The sequence below is a fragment of the Rhinichthys klamathensis genome, unplaced genomic scaffold (assembly GCF_029890125.1).
Source record: "Rhinichthys klamathensis goyatoka isolate OS25496 unplaced genomic scaffold, OSU_Roscu_1.1 h1tg000042l_1, whole genome shotgun sequence".
In the NCBI taxonomy this organism is placed as follows: domain Eukaryota; kingdom Metazoa; phylum Chordata; class Actinopteri; order Cypriniformes; family Leuciscidae; genus Rhinichthys; species Rhinichthys klamathensis.
The window spans coordinates 4,463,727-4,483,320 of record NW_026606589.1 but is presented as its reverse complement, the minus strand read 5'-3'; the positions used below and the strand labels follow the sequence as shown (position 1 = coordinate 4,483,320).

At 40.7% G+C, this 19,594-nt stretch overlaps 1 protein-coding gene across 1 annotated transcript in view; it reads left to right on the top strand.

Moving 5' to 3' along the window:
- The first annotated feature begins 11,325 nt into the window (after positions 1 to 11,325).
- The window catches only part of mrpl21 (mitochondrial ribosomal protein L21), a 167,422-nt gene continuing 159,153 nt past the window's right edge, over positions 11,326 to 19,594 (top strand). The window contains exons 1-7 of the mRNA XM_056247143.1: positions 11,326 to 11,479; positions 11,984 to 12,044; positions 12,579 to 12,664; positions 14,766 to 14,929; positions 15,373 to 15,425; positions 18,737 to 18,840; positions 18,950 to 19,027. Coding sequence (XP_056103118.1) covers positions 11,389 to 11,479; positions 11,984 to 12,044; positions 12,579 to 12,664; positions 14,766 to 14,929; positions 15,373 to 15,425; positions 18,737 to 18,840; positions 18,950 to 19,014 — 624 coding nt within the window. The 5' untranslated portion in view covers positions 11,326 to 11,388 and the 3' untranslated portion in view covers positions 19,015 to 19,027. The remainder of the gene's footprint in view (positions 11,480 to 11,983; positions 12,045 to 12,578; positions 12,665 to 14,765; positions 14,930 to 15,372; positions 15,426 to 18,736; positions 18,841 to 18,949; positions 19,028 to 19,594) is intronic.

Genomic DNA, 19,594 nt, shown 5'->3' with positions numbered 1-19,594 from the left:
GTCCCATTTGTTTTATTCTTTGCTTTTACCCTCAATTCTCATTACTAATAATTTTTTTGTTGGTATTTTTTTTTTTTTTTTATTACCCTGCGCCTTTTTATATTTTTCTCTCTTTTTTCCTTTTCGCCAATTCCCGTTACCATAAGCAAATTAGTTTTTTTGTTGTTGTTTTAAATGAAAAGCATTGACCAGGCAATGCACCAGACACTTTGGTGTTGCAATTAATCAATCCCCATGAATGTAATGCCAAAACAACAACAGCAATGGTCTTAAATTATGCTTCATTTTCTTTATGCCAGAATATGTTCTTGACAGATTTTGTGAGATTAACCCATTTAGAGGCTTGAAAGGGTTTATGCCCCCGAAATATTCCATGGAAATATTGATGCTACAGGCTCTGTCCAGGGACTAAAAGTACGCATGTGGTCGAGCATATTTAAGAATCTGAACTATAAATGGCAAGATTGCTTTACGACATAAATATCTGCCTATATTATAAAAGGTGCATATGCTGTTCAGGTCTGTATCTGAGGTAAGTCATGTTCAGAAACAAGCTTTATAGTAATATAAAGAGCAGTGAATTGTATCCATTTTCATTTCCAAGTGGTTTCCGATGCGGATTGCTGTAAACTGAATGCAAGATCCTACCTGCCATGCTCTTTGGTTTGGAGTGGTGCTAAGTTTATGGTCTTGTTTGCCAAAACGCCATTCATTTCTGACATACTTTTAGTTTGCCAACTACATTACCCAATGGCACTGTTGCAGTCTACCTAGTTTTATTGCTTTTGAGGGATGATTTTGCACCCAATACTCTAGTGCATGAAAATGTCTATTGAAGATACCCAACATTAACAGTCGAGTTGCTTTAGTTTGGCGGGGTTTTTTTTTTTTTTTTTTTTTGAAGGTCTATATTTTACCCCCTCCCAAAGAGAAAATGTTTTTTTTAAAAGCCGTTTTAATTTTTTTAAAATCTCTTTTCTGTGTCTTTAAAGATAATACTGTTTGGAAATTGAAATATAAATTGGATGTTCTTTATAGGATTTCCTATTCTTTCTTGGAAATCAGTTGTAACATTTCTAGTGAACCATTTAATTGCGTTATGAGTTCTGTAATATATAGCCATCATTACAAACACACTTGATGCTACTATAGATGTACTTCATTGAAAATATCAGCATTTCAGCACTATAATAGGGTTTTGTGGGTGTGTGTGTTTATTATTTTTTTTATTATATTAATTTTGAAATGGTTAACTGCTGCTATCAAAGGTAGTCTCTTCATTTTTCTTGCTGTCTTTTTGGAGAGGAGTAGGTGAAGTCTATGAAAAGACATCCGCACAAAAAGCTGAATGCAGTGAAATATGTGTTGTACATTTACTTGATATTTATTACAATTATTTATGACCGCATTAACTTTATCCAGTCTTACCTCTGCGCGTATGGAACGTAACACTGATGAGTAAATGAATCTGCAGAGGTGTTGAAGTTCAGGAGTTTCTGTGTCACAAAAATAAAATATTGATGTATTACAGAACAGTCTGTTTCCTCTGTTTATCACCTATATGAAACGCATTTATCTTGGTTGATACTTTGGCTTGAAGCAAATAGTTTATAGTCTGAAGCAAATAGTCTGTTTAAATAGAATGATTTTTTTCTACTTGTACATGACCGTGTAATATGGCAGCTTATTTCCGCCACGGAATTAAAAAAATAAAAAGCTAATTGCGACTTTTTATCTCACAGTTTAAAAAGTCAGTTGTGGTATAAAAGTCATAATTACCTTTTTTTTCAGTGGCAGAAACGAGCTTCCCCGCAGTTATGATATTTATCCTTATTCAAGGATTCATTCAACGTATTTGCTACATATCTGCGAAAATGATCTGTCTCTTAGAAGTTTTCATTCTCTATTTGTAAAGCATTCTCTATTTATTAGTCTTCAGCTACAATTAATATTAAATGGGTAACACTTTACAATAAGTTTCATTAGTTAACTACATTAGTTAGCATGAACTAATAATGAACTGTACTTATACAGCCTTTATTAATCTTTGTTACTGTTAATTTCAACATTTACTAATAGTACTTTATTAAAAACTTGTTGACATTAGTTAATGCACTCACTGTGAACTAACATGAACAAACAATGAACAGCTGTATTTTTTATTAACTAACGTTAACGAAGATTATCAGTAACAAATGTATTGCATTTGTATTGTTACTGCATTTGTCATCGAACACACGGAAGTTCGGCCACCGCGACATCGCGCGAACACACGTCGTGATGGAGAAAGTAAGTTGGAAGAAAGCTCGCCTAACATGTTTAGACTAGAAGTTCTAGAACATTTAATATATAGCCCATCGTATACATTATTGATGCAGTCAAAAACGATACTCGGTTACTAACGTAACCTCGGTTCTCTCTAGAGAGGGAACGAGTATTGCGTAAGTTTAGCTTACGCTACGGAAAGATTCATCTTCTCGAGATATTGAAGCCAAAAAATTATCCTAATTTTGTATTCATTGTCAACGCAGTGCAGCAGCTAGCAGACCTAGAGCAGGCAGTCTAGCGTGCTCATTGGCTGCCCTGCAGGCAACTGCTGCAGCCTACCAGTGAGCCCGGCGTGACGTCACGCCCAATGAAGGGCGCTCGCGCCTTCATAGCGTCACAGCCCGCCAGAATGGGCGTGGCTTAGCGTATAAAAGAAGGGGCTCGTAGGCTGAATTCCCTGGTTTTTCGACAACTGAAGCGAAGTCGCTCGTGGCGCGAGCACGGCCGGTTACGCAATACTCGTTCCCTCTCTAGAGAGAACCGAGGTTACGTTAGTAACCGAGTATCGTTCTCTTACGAGAGGTTCTCTCGTATTGCGTAAGTTTAGCTTACGCTACGGGAACACTTTGTCAACGCCGTGCGCGCCAAGCATCCACCATGAGACCCCGAACTTCAGGGGAGCCCAATAAGTGGGAAAAATAAGGTGGCCAGCCATGCGGGCCATCACTTGTATATAAGCACACATAGGGAATACAGAGCAGCGCGGTGGTCTGTATAGGCACATGGCACATACCCTACTGGTGCAGCTCAACCAGGAGAGCTGAGTCACGTGAGAGTGATCTGAGCAGAATATCTGGGCAGAATACACATCCCTTTCAAACTGACAAAAGTTTAGCCTGCAAGGCGGGAACCTCTAGGTTATAAAACCTGACAAAGGTAGACGGGGAGCTCCAGCCCGCCGCTACACATATGTCATGGATAGAGATCCCACTGGACCACGCCCACGACGAGGCAACGCCTCTCGTGGAATGAGCCCTGATACCCAAAGGGCATTGCAGACCTTTTGACGCGTAAGCGGCTGCTACAGCGTCCACTATCCATCTGGACAGGCTCTGTTTCGAGGAGGCGAGACCCTTGGTGCGCCCTCCAAACGAAACAAACAGCTGTTCCGAACGCCTGAAGGAGGCGGAGCGCGTAATGTAAAACCTCAGCGCCCTAACAGGGCAGAGGAGATTCACATCACTTTCGCTGTCAGATGCTGGCAGAGCTGACAGTGAAATGACTTGCGCTCTGAATGGAGTGCCCATCACTTTAGGGACATAGCCATGTCTAGGTCTGAGGATGACTTTAGAGTCATTCGGCCCGAACTCCAGACACGATGCGCTGACAGACAGCGCGTGCAGGTCCCCCACACGTTTTACTGACGACAGTGCAATCAGAAAAACGGTTTTTAGTGATAGATATTTCAACCCCACGGAGTCCAGTGGTTCAAATGGAAAAGCTTTCAGGGCCTCGAGGACCAATGAAAGATCCCACACAGGAACCGACGGGGGGCGCGGCGGGTTCATCCTTCTAGCTCCTCTAAGGAAGCGGATGACCAGCTCATGTCTTCCCAATGACTGGCCGTGCGTCGGCTCTGCGAACGCTGCCACGGCCGCCACATACACTTTGAGCGTGGATGGGGACCTCCCCTTATCCAACATCTCTTGTAGGAAAGTGAGCAGATGCGCCACCCCGCATGTCCGCGGGTCCAGACCTCTGTCGGTGCACCATCTGGAGAACACCGACCACTTAGACGCGTAGAGCCTTCTCGTGGAAGGAGCTCTAGCCTGTGTGATTGTGTTCATCACTCCTTCTGGCAGGGTAACGAGTACCCGTTGATCAACCATGCGTGCAGAGACCAGCGCTCTGGATAGGGATGCCAGATCGTGCCGCGAGCCACGGAGCTGTGCGTGACAGCTGTGTCAGTTCCGGGAACCAAATCTGATTCTCCCATCGCGGGGCTATGAGGAGCACCGAGTGGCGTGCTTCCCTGATTCTCTTGAACACTTGAGGTAACAGAGAGACCGGAGGGAAAGCATAAAGCGGGAGGCTGGGCCAAACCTGGGCCAGCGCGTCCTCGTCTTTCGTAAAGAATATCGGACATTGAGCGTTGTCTTTTGACGGAAATAGGTCGACCTCCGCTCTGCCGAATAGGCGCCACAGTTTCTGGACCGTTTGTGGGTGCAGGGACCATTCCCCTGGGGGAACATTGTCCCTGGACAGTTTGTCTGGGCCGTCGTTCAAATGGCCAGGCACGTGCGTCGCCCTCAGCGAACGCAGGTGCATCTGAGACCACATAAGGAGGCGTTCCGCCAGATTGCAGAGATTCCTGGATCTGACACCGCCCTGACGGTTGACATAGGATACCACAGACATGTTGTCCGAGCGGACAAGAACATGTTGGTCCTGTATGAACGGGAGGAAGCACTTCAGTGCGTTCTCGACCGCTAACATCTCCAGACAGTTTATGTGGAAACACTTCTCTTGATCTGACCACTGGCCGAAGGCCGGTCTGTGACTTTTCGGTAAGAGATGGTTCCCATCATCACTCCCTGCTGGTACAAGTCGGCTACTAACCAGGGCTGCAGAGCCGCTATGCAGGTCTGAGTCACTCTGATTTTCTGGCCGCCAGACACCCAAGCTCGGCAAGACGCGCGAGCATTCAACCAGCGCTGGAGCGGGCGCATGCGCAGTAGGCCCAGCTGAAGGACCGCTGCAGCTGACGCCATACAGCCCAACATCCTTTGAAATGTTTTCAGAGGGAGAAAGCTGCCCTTCTGGAAAGATGCGGCTAGGTGTCGAACACGGCGCGCGCGCTGCGTCGATAAACATGCCGTCATAGTCACCGAGTCCAGTTCTATTCCTAAAAAGGAAATTGACTGGCTGGGCGTTAATGAGCTCTTGGTCCAGTTGACCGTGAGACCCAAGCTTTCCAGGTGACTGAGAAGCACTGTTCTGTGAGACATCAGTTCTGTCTCTGACTGTGCCAATATCAGCCAATCGTCCAGGTAGTTCATTATTCGCAGCCCCTGACTTCTCAGGGGGGCGAGCGCCGCGTCCATGCACTTCGTAAATGTACGGGGTGCTAGAGACAGGCCGAACGGCAGGACGGTGTATTGATATACCTGACCGTCGAAGGCGAATCTCAAAAATCGCCTGTGACGGGGTATTATCTGAATCTGAAAATAGGCATCCTTCAGATCTAGAGAAATAAACCAGTCCCTCGGGCGAACGTGCGCGAGGATTTTTCTGGTCGTAAGCATTTTGAACGGTCTTTTCGCAAGCACCTTGTTCAAATGTCTCAGATCGAGGATGGGCCTGAAGGCTCCGTCCTTCTTGGGTACGAGAAAATATCGGCTGTAAAAGCCTGACTCGCTCAGAGAAGGCGGTACCCTTTCTATTGCCCCTTTGCACAGCAGCTTTGCTATTTCTGCGTGAAGTAGGTGTGCTACTTCCGCATTCACTATCGTCGCGGTCCGGGCTCGGAAGCGCGGGGGACGGCGAATGAATTGAAGTGTATAGCCATGCTTTATTGTGCTCAGCACCCATTCTGAAACCCTTGGGATAGCTTCCCATGCAGCTACGTGAGCCGCTAGGGGGCGAATGGCCTCCAGGTTCAGATCGCCGCCATTCGCGGGCTTGTGAAAACTGAACCGGAGCCGAAAGCGTGGCGCGCGCGCTCTCGGTTCTGGGCAATGGCTGCTCGCTGAAAACCGAAACCGGCTGATTTATGTGGAATGTCCCAATCATAAGGGATGGGGAACATTCTCTTTCCACTTTTTGTCGCGCGAGCAGCGCTCTGGGCGGAGATGCTTTCTCTATGCGTGAACGCGTGTGCGCGGGCACGAGACTTACAAGTGTATTTGACGCCCCGATCGAATAGGATGGGGAGCGTCTTATTAACGCCCTGCGCCTTGTGATAACACTTAGACGCGCGGGCGGCGCCCGGGGAGAAGTGTGTGTTAGTAAGCGTGAACGCTCTCTGGCGGGCACGAGACTTACATTCATAACCTGCTTCATTGACCGTGTTACAGAGCGGGCAGACAGTGGGCACAAACCTGTGGACACATTTCTCACACTCAACACTCGAGCGGCTTTTCTGCGCTTTATGAGAGTGTGCTCTGTGAGTGACACGGAACGTGTTGTGCTTGTGTGTAGGGGTGAACACTGGGGCGTGGGCACTTTCACTACACTTAAGACACCAACGGCACTATACTCTTTTGAGATTTCTCTGGGTCGCCGTGAAGACGGCGTATGTGTGCAGGCGAGAGGGTAAATGAACCGGCTCGTTGGCTGCTAAATGGACCACTGCAGTAGCCTGTTTGAAGGGGACTGACAGGGAAATAAACTTTGACGGCGGTCCGGCCGCAGCGGGACACGCGCGTCTTTCTCTCTCATAGTTTGATATGAGTCTTTAGTGATAGAGCGGGCAGAAAAATAGGCATGGGCACGAACTCGTGGACACATATCCTACGTTCAACACTCGAGCGGTTTCCCGCTTTAAGGGAGTGGGCTCTGTTCTGTGAATAACACGGGAAGTGTTGTGCTTGTGTGTAGGGGTGAACACCGAGATGTGGGCACCTTTCTACACTAAAAAACACCATCGGCGTGAGCCGGATCCGAAAACGGCGGCTTGCTGAGGAGAGCCGCATAAATTTTATCTGCTGCGGGAGCCAGGATCGAACACGGGTCTCTGGCGCGAAAGCTTAAGGTTTAGCCACTGAGCCACATGGGGAAACAACGTAAGCTTTAGTTGGCGCGAGCAGATAAGAGAGAGCGTCATCACAGTTTTCGTGTGCGTGTCGGCATTGTCTGCAGGCGTGCGTGTTATAACAGGCTCTCTACTGCAGTATAGACATTACCAGCCGCTCGAACTAGGAGGAGCTGGAAAATGTTTGAGAAAAAGAGGGGGTTTGTCAAGCCTCGGCGGGACAAAAAACCACTCTTTCCTTCTTTCGCCGGTGACGCATGCGCTCGGGGCGCGCGCTCGCTTTCTGTACGTAAGAAAGCTGGTCGCGCGAGCTGCATAAATTTTATCTGCTGCGAGAGCCGGGATCGAACACGGGTCTCTGGCGCGAAAGCTTAGAGTCTAGCCACTGAGCCACGGGGGAAACAACGTAAGCTTTAGTTGGCGCGAGCAGATAAGAGAGAGAGCGTCATCACAGTTTTCGTGTGCGTGTCGCTCGGGGCGCGCGCTCGCTTTCTGTATGTAAGAAAGCTGGTCGCGAGCTCAGAGAGGAGAGCTGCATAAATTGTATCTGCTGCGAGAGCCGGGATCGAACACGGGTCTCTGGCGCGAAAGCTTAGAGTTTAGCCACTGAGCCACGGGGGAAACAACATAAGCTTAAGTAGCGCGAGCAGATAACAAAGAGCGCGCGCGGCAGCTTCCTTGTAAAGGAAGCTAGCCGCGGTTAGAACAGCAGTCCAGCAGTCCTCGGACGCGACGGCAGTGAGGCTCGTGAGCGGCAGCTGCGCGTCGGTGAAGGGAGGCGGGGAAGGTGAAAAAGCGAGGCTCGAGGGAGGCTTTCCGGCGAGCGCGTCGCTGTGGCTACAGGCTCCGGCTGCCTTTGGGAACGGCGCTTATCACTGCGCGGTCCCACAAAGGGCGGAGTGACTGCTTCTGCGGAGTCGCGGTAGCTTCCTTGTAACGTAAAGGAAGCTAGCCGCGGTTAGAACAGCAGTCCCTTGTGGCGTGTCCCTCAACCTCATCCTCAGACGCGACGGCAGTGAGGCTCGTGAGCGGCAGCTGCGCGTCGGTGAAGAGAGGCGGGGAAGGCGAGAGCGAGGCTCGAGGGAGGTTCTCCGGCGAGCGCGTCGCTGTGGCCACAGGTTCCGGCTGTCCACAGGAAGTGCGAGGCATCTTGAAAAAGACGCTCGCTGCTCTTTTAGGAGTAAGAGAAAAGAGAATACAACAACAATGTAAAAAGGATACGTCGCCGGATAGCGTAGCTCGCACGGATGGCTGAAGGTGGCGAAGACGGCCGGCTTCCTCAGCGCTGTCCTGGCTGGCTGTTCGCTGTCTCGACGGCGACGGTGGCTTCCCTCAATCCAGCGATGCGAAGAGCTCGCTGAAGAGTCGAAAAATCAGGGAATTCAGCCTACGAGCCCCTTCTTTTATACGCTAAGCCACGCCCATTCTGGCGGGCTGTGACGCTATGAAGGCGCGAGCGCCCTTCATTGGGCGTGACGTCACGCCGGGCTCACTGGTAGGCTGCAGCAGTTGCCTGCAGGGCAGCCAATGAGCACGCTAGACTGCCTGCTCTAGGTCTGCTAGCTGCTGCACTGCGTTGACAATGAATACAAAATTAGGATAATTTTTTGGCTTCAATATCTCGAGAAGATGAATCTTTCCGTAGCGTAAGCTAAACTTACGCAATACGAGAGAACCTCTCGTAAGAGAACTCTACAACTGCTTTGCAACCAGGCCAAAAGCTTTGGCTCAGTTTGGCTAAGGAAATGTTATTGGGTACCGTATGGGAAGGAATGAAGATGTATTTCTTCAGTTTATTTTAAATTCTATATTATACTGTATTAATAGTATTTCTACTAGTTACATTAAGGCTAAAGCAGAGTGCTCTTGGTAATATTGTATATCCTGTCAAAACATACATTAGCCTAATCATTGCCATTGCATTTGTATTTTTCAAAGATGTCAGGGAAAAATGCAAAAATATTTGTTTTCCAAACATTTTGGAGCAATTTGTAATATATTTGTAGCCTAATTGTGACGGTATTAGGCCTTACAAGATCAAGTTCGGGCGCCAGGGGTAAAAACCACCACAATTATTTAATTAATCACTCATAAATACTACACATAGAGATGATATTATCAATTAAGAAACAACAGAACAAGGAACCAGAAGTAAAGTCAATTTAATATTTACTAGTCAAGTTCAATTCCAATCATATTGTATTTTCATTCAGCACATCAATACATTCCATTCCAAAAGTAATAACTAGAATGGAAATAAGATTTAATGAACATGTTCTATTAATTTCAGTCCCAGGAACATTTACCTTTTAATTACCTTACAGTAATAAATGAATGACAGATAAATCAAAATAAACAATTCAGCTAATTAAATGCAATGCAATAAATCTTATGCAGAAAGAAATCAAAATACAATAAAGCAACCACATAAGTGAACAAACAAGCAAAAAACAAAAAACGTTTGCTTACCATATCACTCATTGACTACTGGGGCTGAAATACAATTCATTACATCACACACAATATTTACAAAGTAATTCGGCAACTCGAGCGCCAAAAATAAACCCCAAAAGAAAAATCCTTCCTACCACCAAAACCTCCTCAAAACATACTACCTATAATGCCCTGAATCCACATCTAAACACAATATAACCGGATTGGAAACCGCTCTCTCTCAACCACTCCAATTACACGCAAATCACACGCTCCATTTACACGCAAAACTCGCTCTCGAACCAACTTTCCAATTCTTTACGAAATTCAATGAGGGAAACATATTCCTCAAAATATGAATCGCAAAACAGAAAAAGTCCGCAGCATTAATACATCAATGCAGCACGGCCTACAACAACCATACTCACAAGCCGTCTGCTAACGTGACCATGACCGCGAATAACCCACGCCTGACAACAAAGGCGGAAGAGCGAGAGAGAGAGAGAGAGAGCGAAGCGCAATCACACTTCCTTAAAATAACTTCCCACCTGGTTCCCCGAATATACGCATAACAGCGCCATCTCCAGTACGTAATAAGAAAAACATTGACGACTGTCACAAGTAAGTTGGAAGAAAGCTCGCCTAACATGTTTAGACTAGAAGTTCTAGAACATTTAATATATAGCCCATCGTATACATTATTGATGCAGTCAAAAACTCTACAACTGCTTTGCAACCAGGCCAAAAGCTTTGGCTCAGTTTGGCTAAGGAAATGTTATTGGGTACCGTATGGGAAGGAATGAAGATGTATTTCTTCAGTTTATTTTAAATTCTATATTATACTGTATTAATAGTATTTCTACTAGTTACATTAAGGCTAAAGCAGAGTGCTCTTGATAATATTGTATATCCTGTCAAAACATACATTAGCCTAATCATTGCCATTGCATTTGTATTTTTCAAAGATGTCAGGGAAAAATGCAAAAATATTTGTTTTTCCAAACATTTTGGAGCAATTTGTAATATATTTGTAGCCTAATTTTGAAATATAACATTAAAGAGTAGGCCTATATTTGATGTGATGAATTGCTCTGTCATTTATCAGATTTACCAATTGTTATAATTTCAATTGTTGCTGGTTAATTATGAACAATGGGTAAAATTGGGGGCGGGGTGAGGCGGGGGCGGGGCTCCATTTAGGCCCCTCCCCTAACAGCATGTGATCTCACTCCAAGCTTTTGATAAAACTTGAGAACCCTGTATTAAATAAACATAACTATATATAAAATTACATCTAAACGTATTAAAGTTTCGTTTCAAAGACGAGAGGACAGTAAATTTTGAAGACTCTGCCATAATACCGTTTTCCTCGGTTTTCCTCCGCTTTAAATCTCCCCAACCGGAAACGCACGAGCATCCTTGCGTCAAACGCGGAAGTTATGCGTGCATATAGCCCATTACGAGAGAATTTTTAATGGAAAAAAAGTTTTGAGTTATCTCAAAATTATGAGTAACTAATTAATTCAGAAAAACAGAGTGAAAAAAACTTTTTCAAGAAAAATGTAACTCATAATTCTGAGGTATTCCCTCGTTAATTCAGAAAAACAGAGCAAACCCTTTATTTTCCATGAAAAATTATCTCGTAATTCTGATATAATTAACTCGTTAATTCAGAAAAACAGAGTAGATTTTTTTCCTCAAGTGAATGCAATACGCTACCGTAGGTAACAGCACAAAAAGTATGTTGTTAATTTTTTAGGCTTATTTGAAAGAACCTGGACTGGTTGTCTCTTCAAGCGCTTCACACTCCGGTCCTGTGGGTGGCGGAAACGCTCCTCTTTGGTTTGTAGCTAGGAACCTTTGTGTACTGATTATGTGTCTGGAGGAAGCTTTTGTCATCCCTCACATTGTGCTTCCGGCACTTAGTTCTCGCCATGGCGATGACTTTGAATCGAGGGAATATCGCGGGGGTTCTGCGGCTTCTCAGGACCGCTGGAGAGCATTTATCACGAGCCACAACCAAACGTCTGTATGCTTGTATACATCAAGATAAATTGTCAGCAGAAATCTTTTTTGTTGTTATTAATGTCCATGCAATGTGCCATGTGAATTGTTGTTTCTTCAGTTCGTTGTCAGTGTAAACTTTTTCTTTCTTTTTTTTGTGGGAGTAAAAACATTTCAAACGTATTTTAAAGCGAATGTTGACTTTCTGATGTTGAGTTGAGTTGAGCTTATTGTAATTTTCAGAATTATAATGGACAAATGTCAACAACAGTAATATTTCAGTACAACAGTATGATTTGCATCTGATAACACACACACACACACACACACACACTAAAAGGATATCAATATCACTAATGTGGTATAATAGAAGAAAACAGGAGACATTTCTAGTTGATAAAAACAATCATACGTATAACGTTAGATGTGTATATAGCATATGAGGTTAAAGTGTGTAACTTATCTATATCCTGTGTCAATGTTTTCAAGCTGTATAACTGTCTAAATAGTCACTGTAACTTACAGGTGGTTTGGTTCCTGCACTGACCCGCTTTCAAAGCTCGGCAAGCATCATTTATCCTGCAAGGTAAACATCTTCCAGTGTGCATGCCTTTTTAGGTCCCTAAATATGAAACACAGGCCTATTCAACTGGCAGGTCAAATATGACCCATTTGAAATGATGCATTGGAAAATTCTGAATCAAATGTACCATCAGTACCCACTGTAGCCTATTACTGTCAAATTGATTTCTTTGTAATGGTAATATACTTTTATTTTTATATATAAATATATTACTTATGCACTGCTGTTTGCTCTAACAGATACCGGTAACAGGATCATTTAGGGTGATATTATAATCTTAATGACAGCTTTTCATTGACAAAAAAGTCTGGTTTGGTCTGCATTTTGTTTGACTTGTTGAAGGTGAATAGCCCTGACTTGAGATATTTTGATAAATAGCATAATATTCTTCAGGTTGACATGTATCTTATTCGAGTGTAATTAATGTTATGGTATCTTTTGTACTCGGCCATGTTATGTGGTTGTGTTTTGAATGATGCTGTACAGTATGTGCACTACAGTGACATCAGGAGGCCTAACCTAGTGTTGTGCTTTCAGTTATGTACCACCGACATCACTATCCAGACCGCCGTGGCCTGAGCTACCAGTGTTTGATCCTGAAGAAGAGGGTAAAAAGCATCAAGGCGAGTGGGCTGGTCTGAGCTTAACAGTGAAAGTTGAATTTGTTGATTGTTGATGCACATAACACTTGGTTGTTAACTTAAAAAAATGTATCAAAATTGTAAAAAAATTATGGATTCTTCTCATTTATATTCAGAAGTGCAGTGATGCTTTTAATGTATCTTGAGTCTGAAAATTGACTCTTTAAAATGTCCGTAAAGGGTTAGTTCACCCAAAAATAAAAAATTCTGTCATTAATTTCTCACCCTTGTGTCGTTCCAAACCCGTAAGACTTTCGTTTGATCTTCGGAATGCAAATTACGTTTTTTTATGAAATCTGAGAGATTTCTGTCCCTCCATCGACAGCTACGCAACTGAAACTTTTCAAAAAGTTCATTAAGATTGTAAATCTATCTAACCCATGTGAATTAAGTGGTTTATTCCAGATTTTCTGAAGGGACTCGTTCGCTTTATATGAGGAACAGATTGAATTTAGGCTTTTATTCACATATAAACATTGACCAGACAGAAGCTCAACCGTACATGCTTGACACGCGAGAACAAACCTCATTGGTTCTCACACGTCAAGCTATCATGCTTGAGCTTCTGTTTACCACAACTGATGTGCGAGTTATGTTTATATGTGAATAAAAGCCTAAATTCGATCTGTTCATCATAGAAAGTGATCGTGTCTCTTCAGAAAATTCAAACTAAACCACTAAATTCATATGGTGTTAAATGTATTAATGTATGGTATACATGAGGAGCTCTTTTCCAAAACGATTCTTCCAAAACTGTGTTCTGAACCTATTCACTGCTCCATCAATGTTTCATGCCAAATCGCTATATTTCCTTGTTTAAAATGTACTGCAGGATGCAGTTCTTTTCCAAACCGCGATAAGCGCCAAACCTATTTTTAGCCTAAACGCGATCAATCCTCTCTCGACAAATCAGAATTCAGTGAGCGTTCTACGCAATCCAACATCGGCGCGCTGAACAGAGGTTTGTTTATGTTCATTCATTCCTCAAAATGAGTGCTTTAAACGGTGATAACACTTTTGATGGCCTTGATGAGCCAGTGAGACCTACACCTGGGGTAGATGCTGCTGCCAAAGGTTTCTGTTTAGAATTTCTGCCAAAAATGGCATTCGACAATCAAGGAGCAAAAGTCGAATATCGTTCGAAAATCGAAATTTTTATTTTATTTTTATTAATCAACTGTTTTCTGTCTGTCAGTGTCTGCAAAGATGAAATTGACGATCAGCATCTCTGTAGTGAACGCGCCTAGAGAGAAATGCATGTAATGGATTACATAATCAGAGAGTATGCTATTTATTTTCGTTTTTAATTGTTTCGTTTAAAGACATTTCAAGCTTTCTATATAGATTTATTTCTCATGTCTGTGAGGCATTCGCTGAATTTCGGTTAATTTATGATGAGATGCGCACCAGTTCACATGCAATGCAAGTGACCACGCCGGCGCCTCCATGTCATGATTATAGTGTCTATTTTCTTCTTATTTATTAAATCCAGGCAATTGGTTGATGAAAAAATTATTAAAATTAAGATACAATTTATACAAAACGAAATTCACTTTAAAGAAAGGCTTTCTACAAAACAAAACTTAATTAAGTGGCCAAAATCATCCATTTTTGGATTTTTATTTTGTGGATTTGTAGCGTTTTGAAAAAAAAAAATTTACTTTGAATTTATCATCAACAATATTGTTGTTTGATTTAATAATCATTGTTCAACATGTTCAGACTGAAGGGAAAAAAAACATTTTAACAGGCTAAATTGAATATTCACAAAATGTGTGGGTCTAGGTAAAAAAAAAAAATTCCTGAAAACTATTGAAATGGATTTATCGCGTTTTGGAAAAGAGCTCCTCACATGATGATACATTTTTTCCAGGAATCATTAATGAATAGACTGTTCAAAAGAACAGCATTAATTCGAATAGAAATCTTTTGTAAAACATAATAAATGTTTTTACTGTCACCTTTGATCAATTTACAGCATCCTTAATGTATAAAACGATTATTTTCAGAGACCATGATTAAGATGGAATGGGTATAGTTTTTGTGATTTCCATTCATTTCCTCTTCCACCTTATTTTCACAGTGGTGGTAGGAAAGGTAAATGGCCTGATTGAGAATGGTGAGTTTGGACGTTTGTTTGCTGTAGTTCATTTTGCTGGCCATCAGTGGAAGGTGACCAATGAAGACCTGATCCTCATCGAAAACCACATCGATGCAGCATGTGGCGACAGGATAAGAATGGAAAAGGTTCGACCTCGGCTTCACGTTTTCTCATCCGCTCATACGGTCATGCACTGCATTCAGATATTCTTACAGATTTACATGGATTTCTGTGCAGCTTATTGAACTAGAGATGCACAGATTATTATTAGTCTTCCGTTGGACATTCTTTGGATGAAAACCTATTCTAGTAGTCCCTAAAAACAAAATCAAGACTTCGTGACGGGGCATAATATGTCCTCTTTAAATCTACAGTATAAAATCCAAACTAAAATCAAACTTTGACAATTCTTTTACTTGCATTTCTCAGTTGAACCCCACACTTTTTATGGAAGACAACATGCCATTACACCTAAATGTATTTATTTCCTTAATTTTGTTTTTGTTAACTTTCACCTACATGCAACACAGAGTACAATATTTCTATGGTAATCGGATGTTTTCATAGTGCTAATGCTTCTTTTTTGCAGGTGTTATTAGTTGGAGGAAGTGATTTCACTCTTATTGGAAAGCCACTTCTTAGGTAAGATATAAAATGTATTTCTAGTTTGAGTTTGTACAATCAGTCATCTTCTGAGAAATTAAAAATGTACACGGCATATAAACAAACATGTTTGCAGAAATACACTTATCATGAATGTCTATTGAGGAATCATTGCATTCTTGCTAGAAATAACGTTTTTATTTTAAGTACAGTGCTCTCTGCACCTATCTGGTTTTCCGAGTTTTACAAAATTTTTGACATTGTTAATAGTCTGATGTTATTTTGGATTGTGGGTGTATGTAGATATGGTAGAATGGACAGAGTTTGGTGCATTTTTCATTTTCTTGTGTTGATCTTTTTGAGTGCTTTGATAAACCTGCCTAATATAGTCTTTATAATATTACTTCACACAGGGAATTTATAAACTACTGTAATAAATAGAAACAATTGTACTCTGATGTTCAGAAGTTTGGGATCAGTATTCTTTAAAAAAAAAAGAAATTAATACTTTTATTCAGAAAGAACACAATAAACTAATCAAAAGTGTCAGTAACAAAAAAGATTATATTTCAAATAAATACTGTTTTTTTTTTTTTTTTTACATTCTATTTATTAAAGATTCCCGGGGGAGCCACTTAAAGGGACATGGTGGTGGGAACAAAATATTTGCGTTCTTAAGTCCAAGTTCAAAATAAAACTCTATGAACCGCTCCATTGTTGACGTACAGAGCTGTCTGAAACTGCCAGCGGGATATTAAACGGGAAGTGTTTCTCCAAACTCACAAGAACGCAAAAGCTTTGAAAAATATTTTGTCCCTTCCATCCCATATTTTTTACACCACTAAGTCCCGTTAGGGGCTCTGTATGGTTTTGACACAAATATGAAGCCGCACAACTGTTTTCAACATTGATAATAATAAGAAATGTTTCTTGAGCAGTAAATCTGCATATTAGAATGATTTCTGAAGGATCATGTGACACTGAAGACTGGAGTAATGGCTGCTGAAAATTCAGCTTTGCAGCACAGGAATAAATTACTTTTTAAAAATAAATTACAATAAAAAAACAGTTGTATTAAATTGTAACTTTTTTTTTTCTGTATTTTTAATCAAATAAATGCAGTCGTGTTGAGCACGAGAGACTTTTTTCAAAAACATTAACAAATCTTACCAATCCTAAACTTTTGAACAATAGTGAATTTCTTTTATCATTTATAATTTTTTTCTTGAAGGGTCACTTTTATTCATTCATAGGTTTTGGTTGAAGATCTGATGACACTTTTTTCCCACCACTGTACATAACTGCCTAACACATTTTTGTTTTGTTTTTACAAACCGCTCTATTATTTTCTGTGGTAATTAACTGCACGATCCATATTCTCAGTAGGGCTTATGTTGTATTAAACCTGGAACAGGGTTTCTGCGGGTCTTAAAAAGTCTTAATTCGCCCTTCTACAAATTAAGGCCTTAAAAAGGTCTTAAATTATTGCAGAAACTCCCAAATTCATAAAGTCATTGCATTTAATGTTGCATGCACTGCAAAAAAAAAAAATCATATCTTCCTCAGTATTTTTGTCCTGTTTTCCAAAATTAAGATATAAAGTCAGTGGGGTATGAACTTGTTTTCCCTTTGAATTTAGTAGATTTTTCTGAGCCCCTTGGCAGATATTTGTTCTTGTTTTAATCATAAACTCACTTAATTTGGATCAATTTCACAGAAAACAAGACTTCATTTATTATATAATTTAGTATTTTCACTGGAAAACGACAACATTTCTGAAAACATCAAGAACACATTTTTTGCAGCGTTATCAGAAGTTAGAGTTGTTATTTGTTATTTATTACTTTATTTAAAAGTAATTGAGATCAGAAGTTGTATTTTGAAATTGCAGAAACACAACGAGTCGTATTAGCAAAACTCATAGACTTGTACATTTTGACATCTTGTGTTCCCGTCAAGGGATAGTTCACCCGAAAATGAAAATGCTGTCATCATTTACTCTCCCTTAAGTTGTTCCAAACCTGTATGAATTTCTTTCTACTGCTGAATAAAAAATATTTTTTTGAAGAATGTCTGTAACCAAAGCGTTGATGGACCCCATTGACTTCCATTTTGTCCCCCATACTATGGAAGTCAATAGGGTCTTCAAAACATCGTATGTGTTCAGCAGAAGAAAGAAATCCATACAGGTTTGTCGAAGTGTCTGTTGCCCTCTGTCGGTACGGTGTGAATCGGCCTTTACTTGGTCTTAAAAAGGACTTTAACCCTCTGGGGTTCTTCGGGTCAAAAATGACCCGAAGCGTTTAAATGAAAAAATGTAAAAAATCGTAGCTTCATCGGAATGGTCCAAAACTTGGTGACTTTTTTGGTACTTGGTATATGAACACCCAAAAAAATTGGGGACAGGATTTGAAAAGTCTAAGTGGTCGTAAAAAAAATAGTCACACAGGGTCTTCGGGTCTAAAATGACCCGCATAGGAAATGAATGGGAAATTGGCAAAAATATGAAAATACAGAGTTTTTTTGTGCATACAATCTACCAAACAGCCAGGATGCAGAAAAAAAGCACACAACAGTGAAGGGGTGAATCTCTTAAAACAATGGGTGACAAAATGCTTTCCATTTATTCTCTTTATAATGCAATGTTCAGGTTTGACTGTATTATAAAGTAAAACTGCCACTTCAAATTACCATTTAAACCAACCAAAAATTTTTATTTATTTTTTTTAAATTTGAAAAAATGACAAAAATAGTCTTTGAGAATCTGTTATTATATATTCAAATCAACAACCTGAAAAAAATTAAACACTATGTGAAAAAATCACTAGAGTGTTTCTACCATAGGTTTCTACAGAGAGCTGTAAATCCACTAGTGGTAAAAATGTGCTATTGCGTGATAAAAATGCTCAGTGTGTCCACCAGATGGCTCCGATCTCATTTCAAAAATTGCTTTCATGAGGCCTAGACTTGACTCTAAAATAAAATACAGCTTTCATAAAAAATTTTTTTTATTATTATATATATATAAATTTTCTATTATATTCAATGGGAAAAAAATGGGTCTTAATTATTGCATAAATATTAATTATAAATCATAAAATTATCTCAAAACACCAAAAAAGAAAAGAAAAAATATTATTGAACAAAAATATATTTCATTGATTTTACTCAAATAAAATGTATCTTAATGCCGCCCTTGGGGTCATTTTTGACCAAAAGGTCCTGAGTGTGAGTCTAAAATGAAGAACCCCAGAGGGTTAAAAGCTATGAAACCCTGAGGAATATTGAAGTAATGATCACTTCAGATGTCTACACTTGTCACAGTCTTCATCTGTTCTTTTGGTCCTCAGCTGTGATTTAGTTCAAGTTCACGCTACAGTCATTGAGAAGACCGAGTCTTGGCCGATGGTTCACATGAGATTCTGGAAGAGGCATCGATTCCAAAAAAAGAGAAGTATGCAGGGTTTAAAATGCAAAATATTCCCTCAAATAGATTTTTAGTGTATTATTGTTTGATATTTTCACCAGTGCATTAATTCAACTTTTTTCTTCTTTTTTTACAGTCATTATTCAACCCCAGACCATACTTAGGATCAACACCATTGATGTTTTACCAAGACTGTTTTAACCCGTTGCATTTGCAAGTAAAAACATGCCATTTCTTGTTCAGGTTTCACACTTAAGACCATGTAAATAAAGTTTTCAAATTTTGTCTTGAGCAGTGAGTTGCTGCCTATGGTTGTATCTATTGTATGTCACAATAAATGTTTCCGTGTCATAGCATTGGTCCTTGAGTCTATTGAGTGGTTCAGACGTGGCATCATGTAGTGCTGTTACTGTGTGTATTTGATGATCACTTGTGATGGCAAAATTAAGCTTTCTGAAGGAGTGAACAGATTTATTAAAATGTGGTGGATGCCACAGTGAATTTTACACCATTCACGGGTGACTTTTTGTCATTTCTCGGTAAACCTAGAGATGGAAATTAGTCACTATTGTCGTTAAATTTGTTTTATTTTTATTTGTCAATTACATTTGGAGGATTCATTTTTATTTATTTTATTAAATTAAAACAATATTTTGTAAATATTTTTGCGTCTTTCTACTGTGGATTTTGTTTAATTTAAATTTATTTATTATTTTTTTGTTTTGTTTTTTTACAAATATCTTTGTTAACCCAGCATAAATATCAATTCACCATGTTTTTT